At 32.2% G+C, this 20,016-nt stretch overlaps 2 protein-coding genes across 2 annotated transcripts; both read left to right on the top strand.

Moving 5' to 3' along the window:
* Nucleotides 1–3,618: 3,618 nt before the first annotated feature.
* LOC111877541 (D-cysteine desulfhydrase 2, mitochondrial) lies at nucleotides 3,619–6,002 on the top strand. Its single transcript, XM_023874060.3, has 7 exons — nucleotides 3,619–3,785; nucleotides 4,162–4,488; nucleotides 4,640–4,682; nucleotides 4,761–5,078; nucleotides 5,157–5,286; nucleotides 5,368–5,526; nucleotides 5,622–6,002. Exons 1-7 carry the CDS (start codon nucleotides 3,693–3,695, stop codon nucleotides 5,836–5,838), a joined length of 1,287 nt encoding a protein of 428 aa, XP_023729828.1. The 5' UTR covers nucleotides 3,619–3,692; the 3' UTR covers nucleotides 5,839–6,002.
* Nucleotides 6,003–9,005: 3,003 nt separating this feature from the next.
* On the top strand, nucleotides 9,006–14,730 carry LOC111877539 (putative multidrug resistance protein). Its single transcript, XM_023874059.3, has 6 exons — nucleotides 9,006–9,237; nucleotides 9,430–9,484; nucleotides 9,666–9,850; nucleotides 10,826–11,283; nucleotides 11,585–14,074; nucleotides 14,168–14,730. Exons 1-6 carry the CDS (start codon nucleotides 9,055–9,057, stop codon nucleotides 14,526–14,528), a joined length of 3,732 nt encoding a protein of 1,243 aa, XP_023729827.1. The 5' UTR covers nucleotides 9,006–9,054; the 3' UTR covers nucleotides 14,529–14,730.
* Nucleotides 14,731–20,016: the final 5,286 nt, after the last annotated feature.

Raw genomic sequence — 20,016 nt, 5'->3', positions numbered from 1 at the left:
TAAGATCAGAAATAAAGTCGAGGGTCCGGATTTTTCAAATTAGGGGGTGTTTGGGATTGCTTTTAAACATCAAAAGTCTTTTTTGTAGAATGACTTTTTGTAAAAGGACTTTTTGTAAAAGAAGCTCTTTAAAAAGTGTTTGGAATAGCAAAATGACTTTTAACTTAACTTTTACATGTAAAATTACAAAAAGTCACAAAAAGTCAGGTTTTTGTGACTTTTTGAAACCCTTCATTTTACTCTATACAAAAAGTCATTTTAAAAAGAACTTTTCTATTACCCAAACATCTTTTTAACTTTTTGAAAAAGTAAAAAATTAAAATTCATTCTAAAAACAATCCCAAACACCCCTAGATTCCGAAATTTGAATTTCAAATTCCTAATCTAGAGTAGCCAAAACAGTAGTCAATCAAAGTTAAATTCTGGCAATTTTGAAAAAAAAAAAATCCAATTTTTAAGGGAAAAATACAAAAAAGCCCAACCAATTATACATGTATATGCAGAAAAACCCTTATATTATTTTTATGTTTAGAAAAACCCTTATATTAATAGTTACCATTTGAAAAAGACCAAGATACGGGTTTTTAAGAGAAATTGACAACTAAAAATCTAATGTTTCTTACATTTTTTTTAATACGACATTGATTTTAATTTGGGATAAAAACGATTAGTTAAGAAGAGAAAAATTAACCATATAGATAACACAATCGAGTGAAAGTAATCTAAATATATGTCAGTTTGACATGTTTTTGCATACAATCGAAGAAATATAAGGGATATGTATATTATATCATATTCTTAGCTGATCATTTCTATTAACAATTTTCGAATTGGTTTTATTTGAAACGTAAATAATAATAAGGGTTTTTTCTGAACATAAAAATAATATAAGGGTTTTTCTATATATATATATATATATATATATATATATATATCCCTATTCTAATAAAAGAATAGTTTTAATATCCTTTTGACATGTGTCATTATATTAGGACTCTTAATTAATACACATTTTATTCTTTTTTTTGCCATGTGTCACCCTATTAAACCTCTTAATTAATGCATGTCACTTGTCAACCTATTAATTTTTTATTTCAAATTTTAAAAATTTCACTTTAATTACAATAAATTAATAACAATGCAATAAAAATTTAAATAAAATTAATACAAATTATAAGGTGATATAATTTCACATATTTATTTAAATTAACGATTGTAATTGATTAATAATTTTGTGTTCTAACTATTAAAGTTTAATTAATTTTGTAGCCGTGGTTTTACGGGTTATAAACTAGTATATATATATATATATATATTTTAATAAAAGAATAGTTTTATTCTCCTTTTGACATGTGTCATCATATTAGGCCTTATAATTAATGCATATTTTATTTTTCTTTTGCCATGTGTCACTCTATTATGTCTCCTAATTAATGCATGCCACTTTCTAACCTATTGAATCTCCATTTCAAATTTCAAAATTTAAATTTCCCACTCTAATTACATTAAATTAATAACATTATAATAGAAATTAAAATAAAATTAACACAAATTATAAAGTGATAGAATTTTACATATTATTTAAAGCAATGATTATAATTTTATATAACTAAAAAATCTTTTAATTAATAATTTATTTAAAATAACTGATTAATAATTTTGAGTTTTTAATATTAAAGTTTAATTAAGTTTGTAACTGTGGTTCCCACATGTTATAAACTAGTATATATATATATATATATATATATATATATATATATATATATATATATATATATATATATATAAAGTGATAGAATTTTACATATTTATAAACTAGTATATATATTAACACAAATTATAAAGTGATAGAATTTTACATATTTATTTAAAGCAATGATTATAATTTTATATAACTAAAAAATCTTTTAATTAATAATTTATTTAAAATAACTGATTAACAATTTTGAGTTTTTAGTATTAAAGTTTAATTAAGTTTGTAACTATGGTTCTCACAGGTTATAAACTAGTATATATATATATATATATATATATATATATATATATATATATATATATATATATATATATATATATATAGGGGAGAGTTCAATTGAGAAAAAAAAGGTTGAGAATGGGGGAATCATTCTCAGCCAATCATTTATTTTTGCCGCAAAATCCTCCAATGTACCGGCGGAAATGGGAAACGAATGCACATGTGTTTTCCAACATAACATATTTCCTTAAACTATGCTAATCATTACCTTAATATATACAAAACATAGTTTTTTTCGTTTTTTTTTAAATTTTTATAAGCTATTTTTATCAAAAAATGATTTTAAATATACCAAAATTCATGATTTTTTATTCTCTACAAATAGACATCCATATTGATATAGTTTTAAGATAAAATAAATTTTTTTTTTTATATTTTCAGCTATCGTTATTCATAAGTGAATAAAAATGAATCAGGTTTTTACTACAGTACATTCGTTATTCAGTTATTAATAAAAACTATGATTAATTTTTTTTTTTATAATTTAAGTATCATTCATATATGAATATAGCATATAATAAACATAGTATATTCGTATTTAAATATTAGACGATGCATTCACTTATGAATATTACATAGTATATTCACTTGTGAATATTAGATGATATATTCAGTTATGAATATTAGATAATATTTTCATATCTGAATATTACATAGTATTACATGGTATATCACATGTGAATATTACATAGTATATTCATTTGTGAATATTAGATGATATATTCACTTATGAATATTACACAGTATATTCACATATGAATAATACACAGTATATTCACATATGAATATTACATTTCATCAAACAGTTAGAGTGCATACAATTTTTTTTTAAATGTTAAAAACATGATATTTTGACCATTTAAATCTTACAAAAGAGTAGATTGATAGAGAATTATATGAAATTTTAAAAAAAAAAACGATTTGATATTTTTCTAACCTCAATTTTCAAGTTTTATTTGATAATCGATGTTGAATGAATGATATGAAGTGGATTTTTGTTGATTATCGATGATGTTGATCTAATAACGCTGGGAATATAATTAATCATAGATGTTGAAGATCTGATCGTATTCAAGCACAATTGAAGGTTGAATTAAAAGAACCAAAAACGAATTTTTGTTGTTAACTGTTGAATCGTGTTGATTATTGACGAAGATCGATGATTGATTAACACTGGATGATGTTGATGATGGTTTAATTGAAGAAATCTGAATGATTGTTGAAAGTTGGAGAAGAAATTTGGACGATGAACGATGAATGAGTTTGAACTACAGATACGTATTTGAGATTGAAAGTTGTTCTCATATTTACAAGTTTGCCACTGTGTCTTTTTATGCTTGAATAAAATGAGTGGCTGAGAATGATTCCCCTATTTCTCAACTTTTTTTTTTATTTTCTCAATTGAATCCACCTCTCTCTCTCTCTCTCTCTCTCTCTCTATATATATATATATATATATATATATATATATATATATATATATATATATATATAATTGGTTGGGTTTTTTTTGCATTTTTTCAAAATTTTAACTATTTTGTGAAAAATGTTTGAAATTCTCTTTTATTTTATCTTATCGTCCCATTCCATTTCCCTTCACTTGTCGTCGTCACTGCAAATCTCGTCGTTCTACTCTAGGGCAAACAGGCAAATCTTGATGCACGTAATGAAGTCTATGTTTCAAAGAAAACCTCCAATTTTATCCCTCAGACCCGAGTTTCATTCACAATGCTCCTTAACTAATCCCCAGGTTCGAGCGTGTCTATTTCCCTTTTTGTTAAAGACTATGCAACTTTAACAGTTTGTTTCGTAGCGATCTTAATTCCATCAATATCATGTGTAATATGAAATTTCATCGAAATTGGAGATTAATAAGTGAAAAGCTAAACTTATTAGTCATCACTCAAGAGTTGTCAAAGAAGCTATGTTGTATTTCTGCACAAAATTTTCTAAATAACGCTGAATTTCCCAAAGTTAAGATGAGTAATTAGTTTTGCATTTGACTCCGACAACTTGAATTAGCTAGGCTTATTTGGTTTAAATTTTCTAATTTGAACAATCTATAACAAATTTATTTCTATAAATCTGAAAAAGCTCATCGGGATTTACTGTTTACTTGTTTCCAGGTTGTCTGCAATTCCAGTTCGACGAGGGAAGAGTTTATGATGAAAATTTTGGATCGAAGATGGACATTGAAGAATCCAGACACCAAAGTTCACCAAATAAACGTTTCTCGCTTACAAACACAACCCACTTCTAAACTACTTGGGAACGTTTCCTTTTCAAACAACTCACATCCTTCGTTGGGTGAGAATCTAACGGAATGGCACAATGATCAGTCATCATTCTACATCGTCCGTGATGATTTGTTGCATCCATTAGTGAATGGCAACAAGGCCAGGAAACTGGATGCATTGCTTCCGCTTATTGAAGATCATTTAGGAACCGATGTGGTAAGAATAAGATAACATCTCCTCTCAAATGATCCAAAAAATTTAAACGTTTTCATTTCTCTTTAAACTTCTTTACCAATATATGAAAGATTATAGGCAATCTGGGATTCTGCAAGTGATGTCTTGAAGTTCAATTACACCATTTTTATAGGTCACATGTGGAGGTTGCCAAAGTGCACATACTGCAGCTGTTGGTATGTTACATTTACATTCATGTTCCTCAATCTGTTTTCAGATTACAATTCTTGATTTTGTGTTTGTGTGTTTTTCAGCTGTTTCTTGTGCAGAGAGAGGATTAAAGGCACATTTACTTTTACGTGGAGAACAACCTCAAATTCTTACAGGCTACAATTTGATTTCCATGTTATATGGAAATGTCACATATGTTCCAAGATCTGTATATGCTAAAAGGGAAGAAATGCTGACATCACATGCTGATTCAATACCTGGGACTATCATACGCCTTGATGATTTACTCAAGTCTTCCTTTACAAATCACAAGTCAACAAAGTCAAACCTTGATCAGCCTTCAAATTCAAAGAAGATAGTAATTATCAATGAAGGTGCTGGAGATGCCATTGCATTACCTGGTTAGCTTGAAGTCAACTCATAACTCTATCTTGAATTATCTTATGTTGACTTTTGACTTTTGACTTTTGACTTCTTAGGCTTGATTCGCCTTGTGAAATACTTGTCACAAGATCATATACTTGGAAAAAGTCAACCAATAAAAATTGTGGTGGATTCAGGCACTGGAACAACAGCTGTTGGTTTAGGAATTGGAGCCTTGTGTTTAGGGTATGCGGTTTAATTATTTTAAATGAATATATTTAAAATTTCAACCAATAAAAATACTGCTTTGTTTCTACTTTTTGCTAGACTTCCATGGGAAATAACTTCAGTGATGCTTGCTGACACCATTGAAGGATACAGAAAACATGAGGAACATTTGATATCTGAGTTGTGTGGATCCTCTGGATTCCCTATTATTATGCATAGTGGACTTGTACATTGGGTTGAACGTGAGCATCCAAGAAAGTATGTTTGGATTCTTTCTATTACATTATTATACTAATTTTTTTTTTTTTTTTTTTTTTTTTGGAATGATGGATGTTTTGTTGTTTAAAATGCAGATTTGGGAATGTGTTGAAAGGGGAAATAGAAGCATGCCAACAGATTGCTAAAGAAACGGGTGTGTTGGTGGATCCAATATATACATTGGCTGCATGGGAGCTTGCAAGTCAACTTAGTCAACAGGAAAAAAAAGGTGGTGCGAAAGTGGTGATGCTTCACACTGGTGGGACACTTGGCATGTTTGGATTGGCTCAACGCTACAAGTCTTACTTCTAATTTTCAACTACTACTAATATGGGCAATGTACTTTATTTTTTATAAATACTTATATTTTTGTACCCATAAGTACGTTGCTATTACAGGTAAAAAGTAAAGTATGTTGCTTATGTAGTTTCATATTTTTTGTTAACATGTCTAATTAGTTGAAACATTGTTGGATAGTTCGTGCAAGTTGCGTAAATTGGAAAAAAACGAAACATTGGTATATAAATTGGCAAAAAAAATCAGTTTTTTTTTTTTTTTTTTTTTTTTTTTTTTTTTTTTTTTTTTTGCATAAAAACACATATAATATGAGTAAAACTAAATGTGGATGTTTCTTATTTTTGTAAATACCAAAAAGAACAATTAACATTTACAAAATTGTCTTTACTTATCTCTGTCTTTCCATTTTTCCAAGTGTATTGTCATTTTCTTGTATGTTTAAACATCACTTGTTGGAACTTTATGTAGACAACATTTAATGAGGAAAAAAGAAACATGTATCACAGTAATTTATTGTTAGAACATAAGCTCAATGAGTTTATCCATCTCCACTTAGATGCACGCATTGTGATGTAGTGCCAATCAACATCGTCGATACAAGCTCTCAGTTACTACTTTGCTCGATGTACCATAATTTAATTGTGTATTATGGTTCCACTAAGATCTCTCATCATGTATATAACAAGGTTTTTATTTTATTTTATTTTATTTTTTAACGGAGAGCAAATATATTAGCACTAAAAGAAAAAAAAAAACTTAAGTGAGGAGCTCAAGTCAAATTACAAGTTTGAAAAGAAAGACATACTCGATACATTCCAATCAATCTTTGTAAATTTAGATCTACACTTGATCAACTAAAAATACTAATGCTAGTATCATTCGTCAAAGTCAACATTGCTGCCTTTCATTTCTAAAAACCAAAACATTCCTCGCCTTTCAAATCACCCACATCGTGGTGTAAACAAGAGTTATGATCGTTTTTTGCATGGTTTTTCCACATGTCATCGAATTGAGCAATCTCTAAAAGATTTGAAAAGGACAAAGCTAGCTCATTAAAAATAGCGGACAATCCGATTAGATTACAAGTGGCAAATTGGACAGGTTTGAGTCGAATTTGTTTAACTACGAATAACCTAAATATATGAATTTCAACAAATCACATTTATGAAATCATATTTTTTATTTAATAAAGAGTAAATTACACGAATGGTCCCTATGGTTTTGGGTAATTTGCACGTTTGGTCCCTAACTTATTTTTTAAGATAGAAGCTCCTAAACGCTCTGTGCCACTGCCAAACACGCCCATAAATGGTAATAACATTTGTAATTAACAACTTATCCTTGCATCCTCTAATCGAGAAGGATAAGCTTAATGGTGCAAACCTTTACGAAATAGTATAGCTTGAAAATAGTTCTCAAGAACGAAAATAAAATATATGTTATTGATGCCCAGGGGCGGATTTAGGGGGGGTTCCGGGGTGGCACCGGCAACCCCTAAATTTTCCGGCCGCAGTGGAAAAAATTTCGAAAATTTTTAAAATTTTTATTTTTTCTACTATCGTGCAACCCCTAATCTTCCCGTGCAATCCCTACTATGAAATCCAACGTCTGCCCCTTTTGATGCCTCACTCCTAGCCTCACCTATTTTTGATTCATCTGCTTCTAATCGAATGAATGGTTCAATAAATTCAATGAATAATTTGACGTGGCAACTCACATGATGCCAAACATGAAAATTGACCTTCGATGTGCACAAAAATACCTATCAACTTTTAAATTTATAATTTTGGGAGATTTTTATTAATACAAAAAAATTGTAACAATTATTTTGCTTCAATCAAACACATGACACATTTTGATTCTATCAAATTCCAATTTATATATAATATATCTCTCAACACCTTCTTATTTCTAATCACATATTATAACTTCGGTTTCAGGATTGATCTAAACCGACTTTCTTATTGGTCAAAAGTCAGTCTCTGAATAGCATTTGGTTCTTAAACACTTCGAAAGAGTCTCAATCAAGAAAAAAACAAACTAGACAAATGACATATATATCAAGACAAGAATCTTTATGTGTTACCTAGAAAGCATGCAGAGGAAGAATTGTCATATGTATATCTTGGCCGGCCAAGACAAAAATTATAATATGCTCAAAATAACTTGACACCCTGCAAAATCCCAAAAAAATATTTGTCAAACAACATTTCACATCAGACATATGCTTCCCACTAATCAGAAGTAAACCGTTTGTGCATTGAATATTCATACCAATGGCATTAGAGGACATATTACATCAAATTATTGCAGGCATCAACGTTACCTAAAACAAGAGCCGACTAATATTCAGAGCGATTTTTCTGTTCAGATTGTCATGTTTGTTAAAGTTATTGGAAAATAACATATTTGAAGTAGAGCTAGTAGCTATATTGTTGTATGGAAATAATTACTATTCTTAATAGGTTTGGTCAAATTAGCTTGAAATATGCGTAAGTAGACTTCAAGATATATATTTTCTAACTACAATAACGTATTGTTGCATGTGCATTATAATTTATACCTAATGGTCATGCAATATATAACCTAATAGAATATATATTATTAGAATCCATTATTCCATTACATGAGTACATGACATGTTTGGTTGCCAAATAAATGGAGATCAATTCCGTTGGAATCCTTCTAGAAAATTTCTACAACGTAAAATTAATGGAATTGTGCACTAACCTATCTCTTGAGTAAACTAGAATCATTGGTTTCATGGCCTTAAGTATACTTTACCATTCACAATTCTATGACACTTGTACATGTTATGTACATATGTTGCCTTTGAATATTGGTCAAACATTTTGCCTGGAAAATTATATCAAGACAGCCAAGTCTTGCCGCCTTCCTCTAAACTTTACCCTTCAAACTAAATAGTACTTTTTCCAATATTATAACAAAATTATTATAAAATACACCAACACCTATCATATATCTCTTGTCAGCAAGAATAAGTACATCACACCAAAAGTCAATTTACTAAACAACAAAAGAGCCTCACAATTAAGGATCCTGACAAACAAGTGGCACAAACATAAGCCACCAATGAGGGCATCAACAATATTTGACAGACTCTATGTTCGCATGTCTTAGAGAACATCTTTGATATATATGTGTTTTTTCAAGAACTTAAGATAACAAAATCTCAAAAGGTGCTTGAAAAGGGTGGTGTGTGTGGCCATAATGGGGAAAAAAGGTGGAATGTTTTATTATGCAGATGGAATAGATAAGCTTCTTTTGTTATTTGGGACAATAGGTTCCATTGGAGATGGATTGATGTCTCCTCTTACTATGGTGATCCTTAGTGGTGTGATTGATGAGTATGGAACTGGTGGCGTTTCTATTTCCAATGATGTGGTGGACAAGGTATGATTGTATGAATATTTTCTTCTTTTTATTTGAACACATGTCATCCTAAGGTTGTGGGATGAATATTTGTTATAATCATTCGAATATCGAAAGATTCTATGTTAATGAGAGTATTGTTGATTGTATATTGCAATAGGGTAAACTTGTTTAGTTATTAACAACCAGTTTAATTGTTATTGCGTATTATAGTATGGGCTCAAGTTGCTCATCCTTGCAATTGGAATCGCAATATCGGCTTTCATTGGTAAGTAAAGTTGTCAAATAGTATCTCATGAAATAACAAAATCTTTTAATTATTGAAACCAAAAAGAAAAAAAATTGAATCGGTTGTCAAATGTCAACAATATGCGGAAAATCAAACGAACAAAAAAAAAGATGCTATGGTTTGTCATTATTTGTAAATATTTAGATTGAATATTTTGTAGAGGGGATTTGTTGGACAAGAACAGCAGAACGACAAACGTCACGTTTGAGGATGGAATATTTGAAATCTGTATTGAGGCAAGAAGTCGGCTTTTTTGACACACAAGTTGGATCTTCCACCAACTTTGAAGTTATCACAGCCATTTCTGGTGATGCTCAATTGATTCAGGATGTCATGGCTGATAAGGTTTTAATTCTATTCATGTTATTTCTCCTAGGTGGTGTTTGGATTGGTATGATGAGATCAAGGAAGTAATGGAATTGTTTATTCCATAAGAATGAAAATGCATGATAGAATGTGAATGGAATAGAGTAGTCCCCAAGGAATGAAATATAAAATTGCAATATAACCCATTTTTAAGTAACTTTTAATGAAAGAAGATTTTTTAATTTATTTTTTACTTTTTTAATTAGTTTGCAACTAAAATAACTAAATATATTATTTTTGTTTAGCTTTTGTTTTGAACGGTGTTATTTTTGTTTAGTTTATTTAGAGTTTAATGAACTTTTATAGTATTTATAATTAAAAAAAAAATTGCAAAGAAAAATATATTGATTATAATTTCTAATACTTTAATTATAAAACTAAGTTGAAATTATATATTATATTTACATATAATATATAACAAATAAAAATTCATTTCATTTCATTCAACCCATCAAATATAAGATTTTGTTATCCCTTCATTTCATCCAACCAAACAAACACATACATGAGTTTGGTCGGATGAAATGTAATAAACTGAGGAAATGGAATGAGTGATTACTCCATAAACATGTTTGGTTATTCTTTAAATGAATTGTATTTTCATATGAATATTTTATATTATATGGTAATACAATATATAAGATTTATTCCATTAAAAAATAGATATATAAAAATGGGTTATGTTAAAAAAAATTCATTTAATTCCATTTTACTACATAGAAAAAAATCACTCCATGCAAAAAAAAAATGAAAATTAAAAAAGTGCCACGAATCATATTCCTTTAGGCACAATCCATTCCATTTCGATTGGACAAAACAAAAAGTTTCCTTATTTCAATAGAACAAACAATTATATTCATTCTTACCATCATACAAAACACCATAGTAGTTATATAATTTTGAATATTCCTACTTTATTCATTACTCATAATCATCAACCAAAATGTAATGCAGATACCCAACTGTCTAGCTCACTTATCAGCACTCTTCTTTAGTATCGTGGTTGCCTTCACACTTTCATGGCGACTAGCCATAGCTTCGCTTCCATTCGCGCTTCTCTTTGTTGTTCCCGTTTTAGGCGTTGGGGTGTTACTAAAAAAACTAGGGATGAAGATGCAAGGTGCATATAATACAGGCGGTGGGGTTGCAGAACAAGCAATATCATCAATTCGAACTGTTTATTCTTATGTTGGGGAGCAACAAACGATTAATAAATTTAGCAATGCACTTCAAACAAGTATGGAATTAGGCATAAAACAAGGATTTACAAAGGGTTTGATGATTGGAAGCATGGGTATGATTTTTGTTGCTTGGGCGTTTGTTGCTTGGGTTGGAAGTTATCTTGTTATTGAGAAAGGAGAAAGTGGTGGGCGTGTGTTTGTTACAGCAATTTGTGTTATCATGGCAGGACTGTAAGTTTCTTTATTGGAAATTTATCACAACCATAAACCTGAATATCATAAACTTTTTTTGTAGCTTAAACTCTTGGTACACTTCAATAACATAATTTTAAATGTATTAAAGTTAGTTCTTATATCATTTAGGATAAAACTGCTATATTTGGTTGATTTCTAAGTAAAATGACATAATAAGAAGAAATGAAAGTAGGATGCTATGATAAACAAATGAACGGAAGCACATTGTTATTCCTTGCATTTAACTTTTTTTGTAAATATTATACATAGGCTGAACGATTTTATATTCCTATTCCAGGTCAGCAATGAGTGCATTACCCAATGTCCCATTCATTTCAGATGCAACAGCTGCTACAACAAAAATGTTTGAAATGATCTCAAGAATTCCTCGAATAGATTCTGAAAACCATAAAGGAAAAACATTTCCATCTGTAAGTGGGCACATTGAATTTAGGAATGTTGAATTCTCATACCCATCAAGACCAGATTCTCCAATTCTTCAAGGACTTAACCTAAAAGTAAAAGCTGGAAAGACAATAGGTCTTGTAGGAGGCAGTGGGTCAGGAAAGTCAACAATCATCTCTTTGCTCGAAAGATTTTATGATCCAATAAAAGGAGACATTCTTCTTGATGGACACAGAATCAAGGGTCTTCAACTTAAATGGTTAAGATCTCAAATGGGCTTGGTTAATCAAGAACCAGTACTCTTTGCAACATCGATTACAGAAAACATACTTTTTGGGAAAGAAGGGGTTTCAAAAGAATTTATTGAGGTTGCAACTAAAGCAGCAAACGCACATAATTTCATCGTGAATTTACCTAATGGTTATGAAACGCAAGTGGGACAATTTGGGATTCAATTATCCGGTGGGCAAAAGCAAAGAATCGCCATAGCTAGGGCTTTGTTGAAAGAACCAAAAATTCTTCTGTTAGATGAAGCAACTAGTGCGTTGGATACAGAATCTGAAAGAGTTGTTCAGGAAGCTTTAGATCAGGCTTCAATAGGAAGAACAACAATTATTATCGCACATCGATTGACAACAATCCGTAAAGCAGATAAGATTGTGGTTCTTCAATCGGGGAAAGTCATTGAATCGGGTTCACATGATGAGTTAATGCAGAAGAACAATGGAGAAGAAGGTGGAGCATACTACCAAATGGTTCAATTGCAGCAATCGGCAACACAAAATGAAACCTTAGATTATACTCCTTATACGCCGATATCACAAAGAAACTTAAACCACCAACACCAAACACCCACGACTCCTATAAGTGGAAGATCAAGCTTTCAAAATAGCCCAATGTCCCCCATTAGCCCAACATTAAGCATGGCACATTCGGTTCAAATGTATTCTTATCAAGAAAGTGATGATGAATACTTAATCGAAACACCTGAATCTAGTCCTTCACAATGGCGTCTTTTACAGATGAATGCTCCTGAATGGAAGAACGCGTTGCTTGGGTGCTTAGGAGCTTCTGGTTTCGGAGCGATATCACCAATTCACGCTTATTTCTTAGGATCAGTTGTGTCTGTTTACTTTTTACCCGACAAGGGAAAAGTAAAATCAGAAACAGGATTTTATTGCATCGTCTTTGTATGTCTTGGAATTGGTTGCTTCTTCACGAATCTCCTCCAACATTATAATTTTGCAGTTATGGGAGAGCGATTGACGAAGAGGGTAAGAGAGAAAATGCTTGAAAATGTACTTACTTTCGAAGTTGGATGGTTTGATCGCGACGAAAACACAAGTGCAGCAGTTTGTGCGAGGCTAGCAACCGAAGCTAGCTTGATAAAGTCTCTCGTCGGAGATCGCATGTCGTTGCTTCTTCAAGTTTTTGTCAGCGCGTTTCTTTCTTTTCTTCTTGCATTGATAATCACTTGGAGAGTTTCAATTGTTATGATTGCAGTTCAACCATTGTTAATCGCAAGCTTCTATTCCAAGATTGTTCTAATGAAAAACCTATCTGCAAAAGCTAAAAAGGCACAAAACGAAGGAACCCAATTAGCGAGTGAAGCAGTGGTGAATCACAGAACAATCACTGCGTTTGCTTCTCAAGGACGAATCATGCGATTATATGAAGAAACCCTAAAAGGTCCTCGGAAGCAGAACATTAAACAATCATGGTTTTCGGGTCTAGGGTTGTTCAGTTCCCAATTCGTGACAACAGCAGCGATTTCTTTAGCGTTTTGGTGGGGCGGAAGAGAAATGAATAAAGGATTGGTAACTGCAAAAGAAATGTTTCAAGTTTTCTTCATTTTGATGACCACCGGGAAGAACATCGCCGACGCCGGAAGCATGAGTTCTGATATATCAAAAGGTGGTGGTGCAGTTAGATCAGTGTTAGCAATTCTAGACAGAAAAAGTGAAATCGACCCAAATGATACCAAAGGGTTAACGATTAAGAGAATCAATGGTGATATAGAGCTAAAAAATGTTTACTTTTCCTACCCATCAAGGCCTGAACAAATGATTTTGCAAGGTTTGTCTTTAAGAATCGAAGCTGGAAAAACAGTCGCACTTGTGGGAGAAAGTGGTTCTGGCAAATCGACTGTTATTGGAATGATAGAAAGATTCTATGACCCCATGAAAGGATCTATACTTATAGATGAACGAGACTTGAAAGATTACAACTTGCGAGATTTAAGATCACATATTGCATTAGTTAGCCAAGAACCAACTCTTTTTGCAGGAAGTATTCGATATAACATTGTATATGGTAAAGAGGAAGCTAGTGAAGTTGAAATAAGGAAAGCAGCAAAGCTTGCAAATGCTCATGAGTTCATAAGGTATCGAAACAAAAAAAAAAACATTTCCCAACTTTAAGTTTCATTAACAAAAAACCACAAATTAACTTGTTTGTTTTTCTGCCATTAATGCAGTTCTATGAAAGATGGATATGAAACTTACTGTGGGGAAAGAGGAGTTCAACTTTCAGGAGGACAGAAGCAAAGAATTGCACTTGCAAGAGCGATACTAAAGAATCCGGCTATTCTTCTTTTAGATGAGGCTACGAGTGCACTTGATAGTGTGTCTGAGAATCTTGTACAAGAAGCATTGGAGAAGATGATGGTTGGTAGGACTTGTGTGGTAATTGCTCATAGGCTATCGACTATACAGAAAGCAAACTCCATAGTTGTGATTGGAAATGGGAAAGTTTTAGAGCAAGGATCACATTCTGAACTGCTTTCAATGGGGAATCAAGGTTCATATCACTCTCTTATAAAGTTGCAACACTTGTAAGCACTTATCTAAGTTTTTATTGGGGAAAACAACAAAAAGAAGTGTTCGGGATCTTGAAGAAGTTAGGTCAAATGGTCCTTGTGTTAAAGGATAGAAGGTAGTTCAAAGTTCAAGAGATTACTTCATGACTTTTAACACTTGAGATATTGAGTCATTACCTATATAGGATTGCAATGTATAATATTTTTCGATCTCCGAAATGTACGTGTTTAATAGAATAAAAATGTTTTTTCTTGGTCCGTAATGTCAATTTCCTACTAGGCGGTTATTTTAATTTTAAAACATAATTTTGGGTTATTTACTTCAAATACATATTAAATTTTTGTTAGATTAGTTAATTTCCCTGAAAAGGTACTCAACTCGAATTTGTACCATAGAAACACAGTTATTCGGGATATTGCCAATAAAACCCTTTACAAAGTTCTTTTTTTGGTTTTCTTCTTTTTGTTTTTTTTTTTCAGTTTTACCTCACAATTTTCATTCAACTTTTTAGTTTTACCATTTTATCCTTTTCACTGGTTTCCTAGTTTCTTTAAAATGAAACTCACAAGAAAACCTTAAAGTTTGCAATTTTATTATAAATATATATATTTTTTTTCAATTTTACTCGATAACTTTACTTGTTTTACTTTTTTTTTTCAATTCATACAGATTGGGTATTTTTTTTTTTTTGGATATAACATGTCACGTCATAAAAAGAATTGAAAAAATAATGAGAAAGGGACCCAACTCAAGACCATTCGGGTGTAATACATGTGCCCTACCAATACGATAAATAACATTTTTGTAATTAAAGTTACTTTAATTAATAAAATAATATAACTAACGTTACTTTAATCATATTTTTGTAATTAACGTAATATATAATTAACACAATATTTATATTTAACGCTACTTAGGGTATGATTTTATAAACATAAAAGTAAAAAATATTAGTTGGTTTACTAGTAAGACGCATTTATTATGTTTGAGAGGTTTTTAGTTTGAGTCACCTCACCATTTTTTTTTATTTTCTTTTATAAGACATTGATGTAGCATTCCATGTCAAAGTGCCCAATCATCATGAACCAGGAATAAAAAAAATTAACAACTTGCATAAAAGCTGTAGGGTAATAAACAACATATTTAAGGTAAACCGTACAAAAATTACAAACTTAGAATTTCTTGTAACTTTCACTTTAAGAAAACATGTAAATAAAATATAAAAAGAAGTAAACTAGAAAGTTGGCATTGAAGCTTGTATAGTCAGACTGTGTTCACCTTGATCTTTCTTTTAGAGGTATAAAGTTTAAATCTAGATGATGCATCTGATAGATCTAGCTAGTTTTGGGTATTATGAGCTTTTGGTCACTTTAAAGCATAGAGTTTAGATCTTGAAAGTTTGTGACATTGTTATAGATAATGTTGGAAACTTTATCCATCTAAACATCATATTGATTCAGATCTAGAAGATTAATACTTAGACTTAATGGATTATGTTGAGAAAGATGCACTTTTGGTCCCTTTAAGACTTGAAGACAAGATCTTGGTTGGTTGGACCATTCTAATAGATAAAATTGGAAACTTTATCCATTATGGAGTTATTAGGAACCATAAAAATATCATCTTGATGGGTTTTGATGAATCATGCTTAAGTTAATTTTCATATTATGGGTTTAGATGGATAAAAACGGATTTTGGGTTCCATTAAGTCATACAAAGGAGTAAAGTTGGCAATTTTATGGATTAAGACCTTATTTAGAGGTTAGATCTGAGTTTGGACGTTTTGGTCTTAAGCATTAAGTGCTAAATATAAAGTTTTGGTCATCTGATGAGTACGTTGGGCGTACGTATGCGTACACTCAGTGTAATGCATGAGTCCTCGTCCTTGAGCTTTGGCGAGTCGTACCTTGTGCTTTAGTGGGTCGTATGCAAGGCGTACGAGTTGGGCACATAGGAGGTACTTGCAAGGTTTTCTTGTGGGCCTTGGGTCTTTTGGAGTTTGGGCAATGGGTTATTGGATCAGATATGAGAAGGGTAAAATGGTCTTTTACCCATTGGAAGTATAGAATATGGTTCGAGACCTAGGATTTTTGGAAGTTGTATTAAATTATTTATTAGGGATATTTTGGTTATGTTCAGTGTGAGGGTTCCAGTAGCAGTAGTGTGTGTGTTTTGGTTATCTTAGATTGAGCTGAGTCTCCTCCCAGTGTTTAGCGGGTTAAAGGCACCAATGTCATCCCATGATTTTTGTTATTGGTTTGCTAGTTGTCTGTGTGACCTTGCATGTGTTATATGTATACCGAGCGGGGCTCGATGTCAGGATGGGCCTAATGAGTGTGTTATAGTATGATAGTTGTCATTGTACTTACGGGTCGAAGGTACCAATACCGACCCAGTGGATTATGTTATAGTATGCTAATTGTCTTTTTGACTCTTGCATGTATTGTATGTGTTTGTATGTATACCGGGTGGGGTCCGATGCCAAGCGGGGCCTGATGAGTATGTTGGGCGGGCCCAACATATGTTACTGGCAGATCAGTTCCGTATGGGGCCAGATGGTTGTAGGTCATGGCCCATTGTATGTTTGATATGTATGGTATAAGGTATTATGGGGAACTCACTAAGCTTTGTGCTTACAATTTTATGGTTATGGTTTCAGGTACTTCCGGTTCGAAAAGAAAAGGCCCAGCTTCATCGCAGCGTATCCACTCATGTTTCCGCACTTTGTGATTTTGGGATTGTACTATGATAACTATTTTTACTTTTAAATGCTTTTGAATGATTGAAAACTATAAATGGTGTTTAATGTTGAATTGAAAATGAAAATTTTACCTTATAAATTTTGGTATGTTACAATGTAACGCCCGTAGATCCGGGCTAGTTAATTTAGAGACAATAAACATCAAACACGAGTTTTTGATGGAATATTATTCAGAAGTATTAATCTTTTCCAAGTGGTAGTATATGTTACAAGGGTCCCGTACATATAAAGAACACCGAAATCCGAGTTATAACGAAGAAGTTATGGCTCGTCGAAGTTTTACGACAAAACCGGCACGACACCGGGAGACGTAAATAGTGAATTTACGATAGAGGACTTTTTGGCCTTAGTAATCTAAACCAAAGTTTTAGTATACGTTAAACCGAGAGTGTGCATAAAAAGAACGCCCAAATCTGACTTCGTATGAGGAAGTTATGAATTTTCTAAGATTTGACTTAGCAGTGCATAACCCAAAACTCGAATTTTAGATCGAGCGGTTTTTGGCCTACACAACCTAAATGAGAATTGAAGATCTCATTAATAGGAACTCAATGGTAAAAATATAGACGAAAACGGAGTCCGTATGTAGAAGTTATGAATTTTATGCGGACATTTAACAGTATAATCTCCTCGTACTGTTAAATTTAAGATCGGTCGAGAACTAGCCGACAGAGTCAAAATGAAAGTTGTAGATCTTATTTTTACCTACACGTGGATATAAATAAATTCAAAAACGGAGCTCGTATGTGAAAGTTACGAATTTTAGAAGTTGGAAGTGTGATGTGCGAAAATAGGTAACGTGGCACAATCTTGGCCATTGCTTTCTCCCCAAGTTTTGCCACCAGATGGTGACATGTGGTACCAAGTTCTGCCATATTTCACCCTATAAATAGAACCTCTCCCACCCTCATTTTTTTCACACCTTTCCCATTCTTTCTTCTCTTTACTCTCTCTCTCTCTCTCTCTCTAGAACCTCTCTCTAGCCCCGAAACCCCCCGAAAAGCCTAGGGAACCTCCCTAGCACGAGGCAGAAGCCCCGGAGTGCTCGACAACTCCGAGAAGAAGATCTTTTCAGCTCGGGAACGCTGCTCAAAGCAAAGCCCGGTTTTCTATAAAACCCGTTCTAAGTGAGCTACGCCTACGCTATTTTTAATATAACTTTTATTTAATTATAGTAACGTTATTAGGAACTTATAATAAGTACTTGAACTATTATTATGGGTTATATAAGTATTTTTTTAACGCTTATATAATAGTAATCTTATCTAGACTATTAATTAGTCACGGCGAATAATAAACTAAACTCTAGTGGTAAAAATACTAGGTTTCGTCGAAGGAAATTATTTTTAAGAAGCAAAGCGATGTCTGAGTTCGGAATCACCACATTTTCAAGTGAGTGCATGGTCCCTTTCATCTTATACATAAATATGAAGTATTTTATATAAACTACGTGTTATGTATGCATATTATCTGTATACTTGCTATCTATGCTGGATGAACGATTTTATACAAGTTTTATATGATTTAAACTGTATATGTATTTATATCTACGTAATATGTTGGGTAAAACATGGGTAGATGAAATATGAGTTTGATAATGAGTTGAGAGGTGATATAGACCATGAGGTAAGGGTGAGAGGTGGACGATGTGAGCAGCCTTGTTCCCAAATGTTGGCCCCGTCATCTAGCAGAGTATGGATGACAATCACGGACTATTCTAGACAGTCCAGTGGAACACTAGCAGGCTCGCAACCTGTAGGTGCTATGAACGATGTGTTCACCGGTGTACTCTAAAAACCCATTGACGTGTATTGCGAATGGACTCTCGAAAACGATATTGTCAATAAACGAGATAATCCTAGCAACTGTGCTTGAAGGACAATATTGGCAGCTGCGCCTCACATAGAATGTCAGAATTCTGGCAGCTGCACCTAAGTGATAGAACTAGCAGTTGTGCTTGACAGTTGTGTCATTGAAAACGATGGATTTCGTACTTATTCCTTAGGATAATCCTTAGGAATGAATGAATGAGAAATAGTTGATTCTTAGGTTAGATCCTTAAGAGTAAAGAAGATAATGAGGATGGGTAATTGGGTTAACTGTTTGGTGATTAAACATAATAATTATATTATTGTGGGTTGAAAACCCTATGAACTCACCAGGTTTCCCAACCTGACCCACTCAGTTTATTTATATCACAGGTGTTGATATGACGTCACATTACACTGAGAGATTAAAGAGATAAATCACTAGTGATAATGAATGTAAGTTCTGTTTATGCTTATGTTTTGGTATTGACGATGACATCCCAAATGTTTTAAAATGAATAAAAATACTTTTCTTCGGAAATGCCCTGATAACGTATTTATCATGTTTCACTGGGAACAAATTCCGCACATTTTTATTAAAAAGAAGTACTCTGATTTTTATAAAGCGCAAACAAAATCGGTCTTTTATGGCCGTGAAAATGGGGATGTCACATACAAGTTTGTATCAGAGCCTTCGTTTGAGGGATTGGGGCACACTCTTGGGTGTGTCTGAACTCAAACTGAGGAATTGTTAATCTTTTTAAAGTAAATAAATTTTCTAAAAGATTTTTATAAAGAAAAAAGGGGTGTGATGTGTGTAATCAGCCGAGCTCAATTAAGTTATTCCCAGAAAATCCATACCTGTTTGTTATGTTATATGTTGTGAGAATTGCATGCAAGATTAGGGCTAAGGATCTTCTTAGGATTTCATGCTAGG

The sequence above is a fragment of the Lactuca sativa genome, chromosome 8 (assembly GCF_002870075.4).
Source record: "Lactuca sativa cultivar Salinas chromosome 8, Lsat_Salinas_v11, whole genome shotgun sequence".
Lineage (NCBI taxonomy): Eukaryota > Viridiplantae > Streptophyta > Magnoliopsida > Asterales > Asteraceae > Lactuca > Lactuca sativa.
Note: the sequence above shows the minus strand (reverse complement) of the source record. Positions and strands in the feature narration are given on the sequence as shown.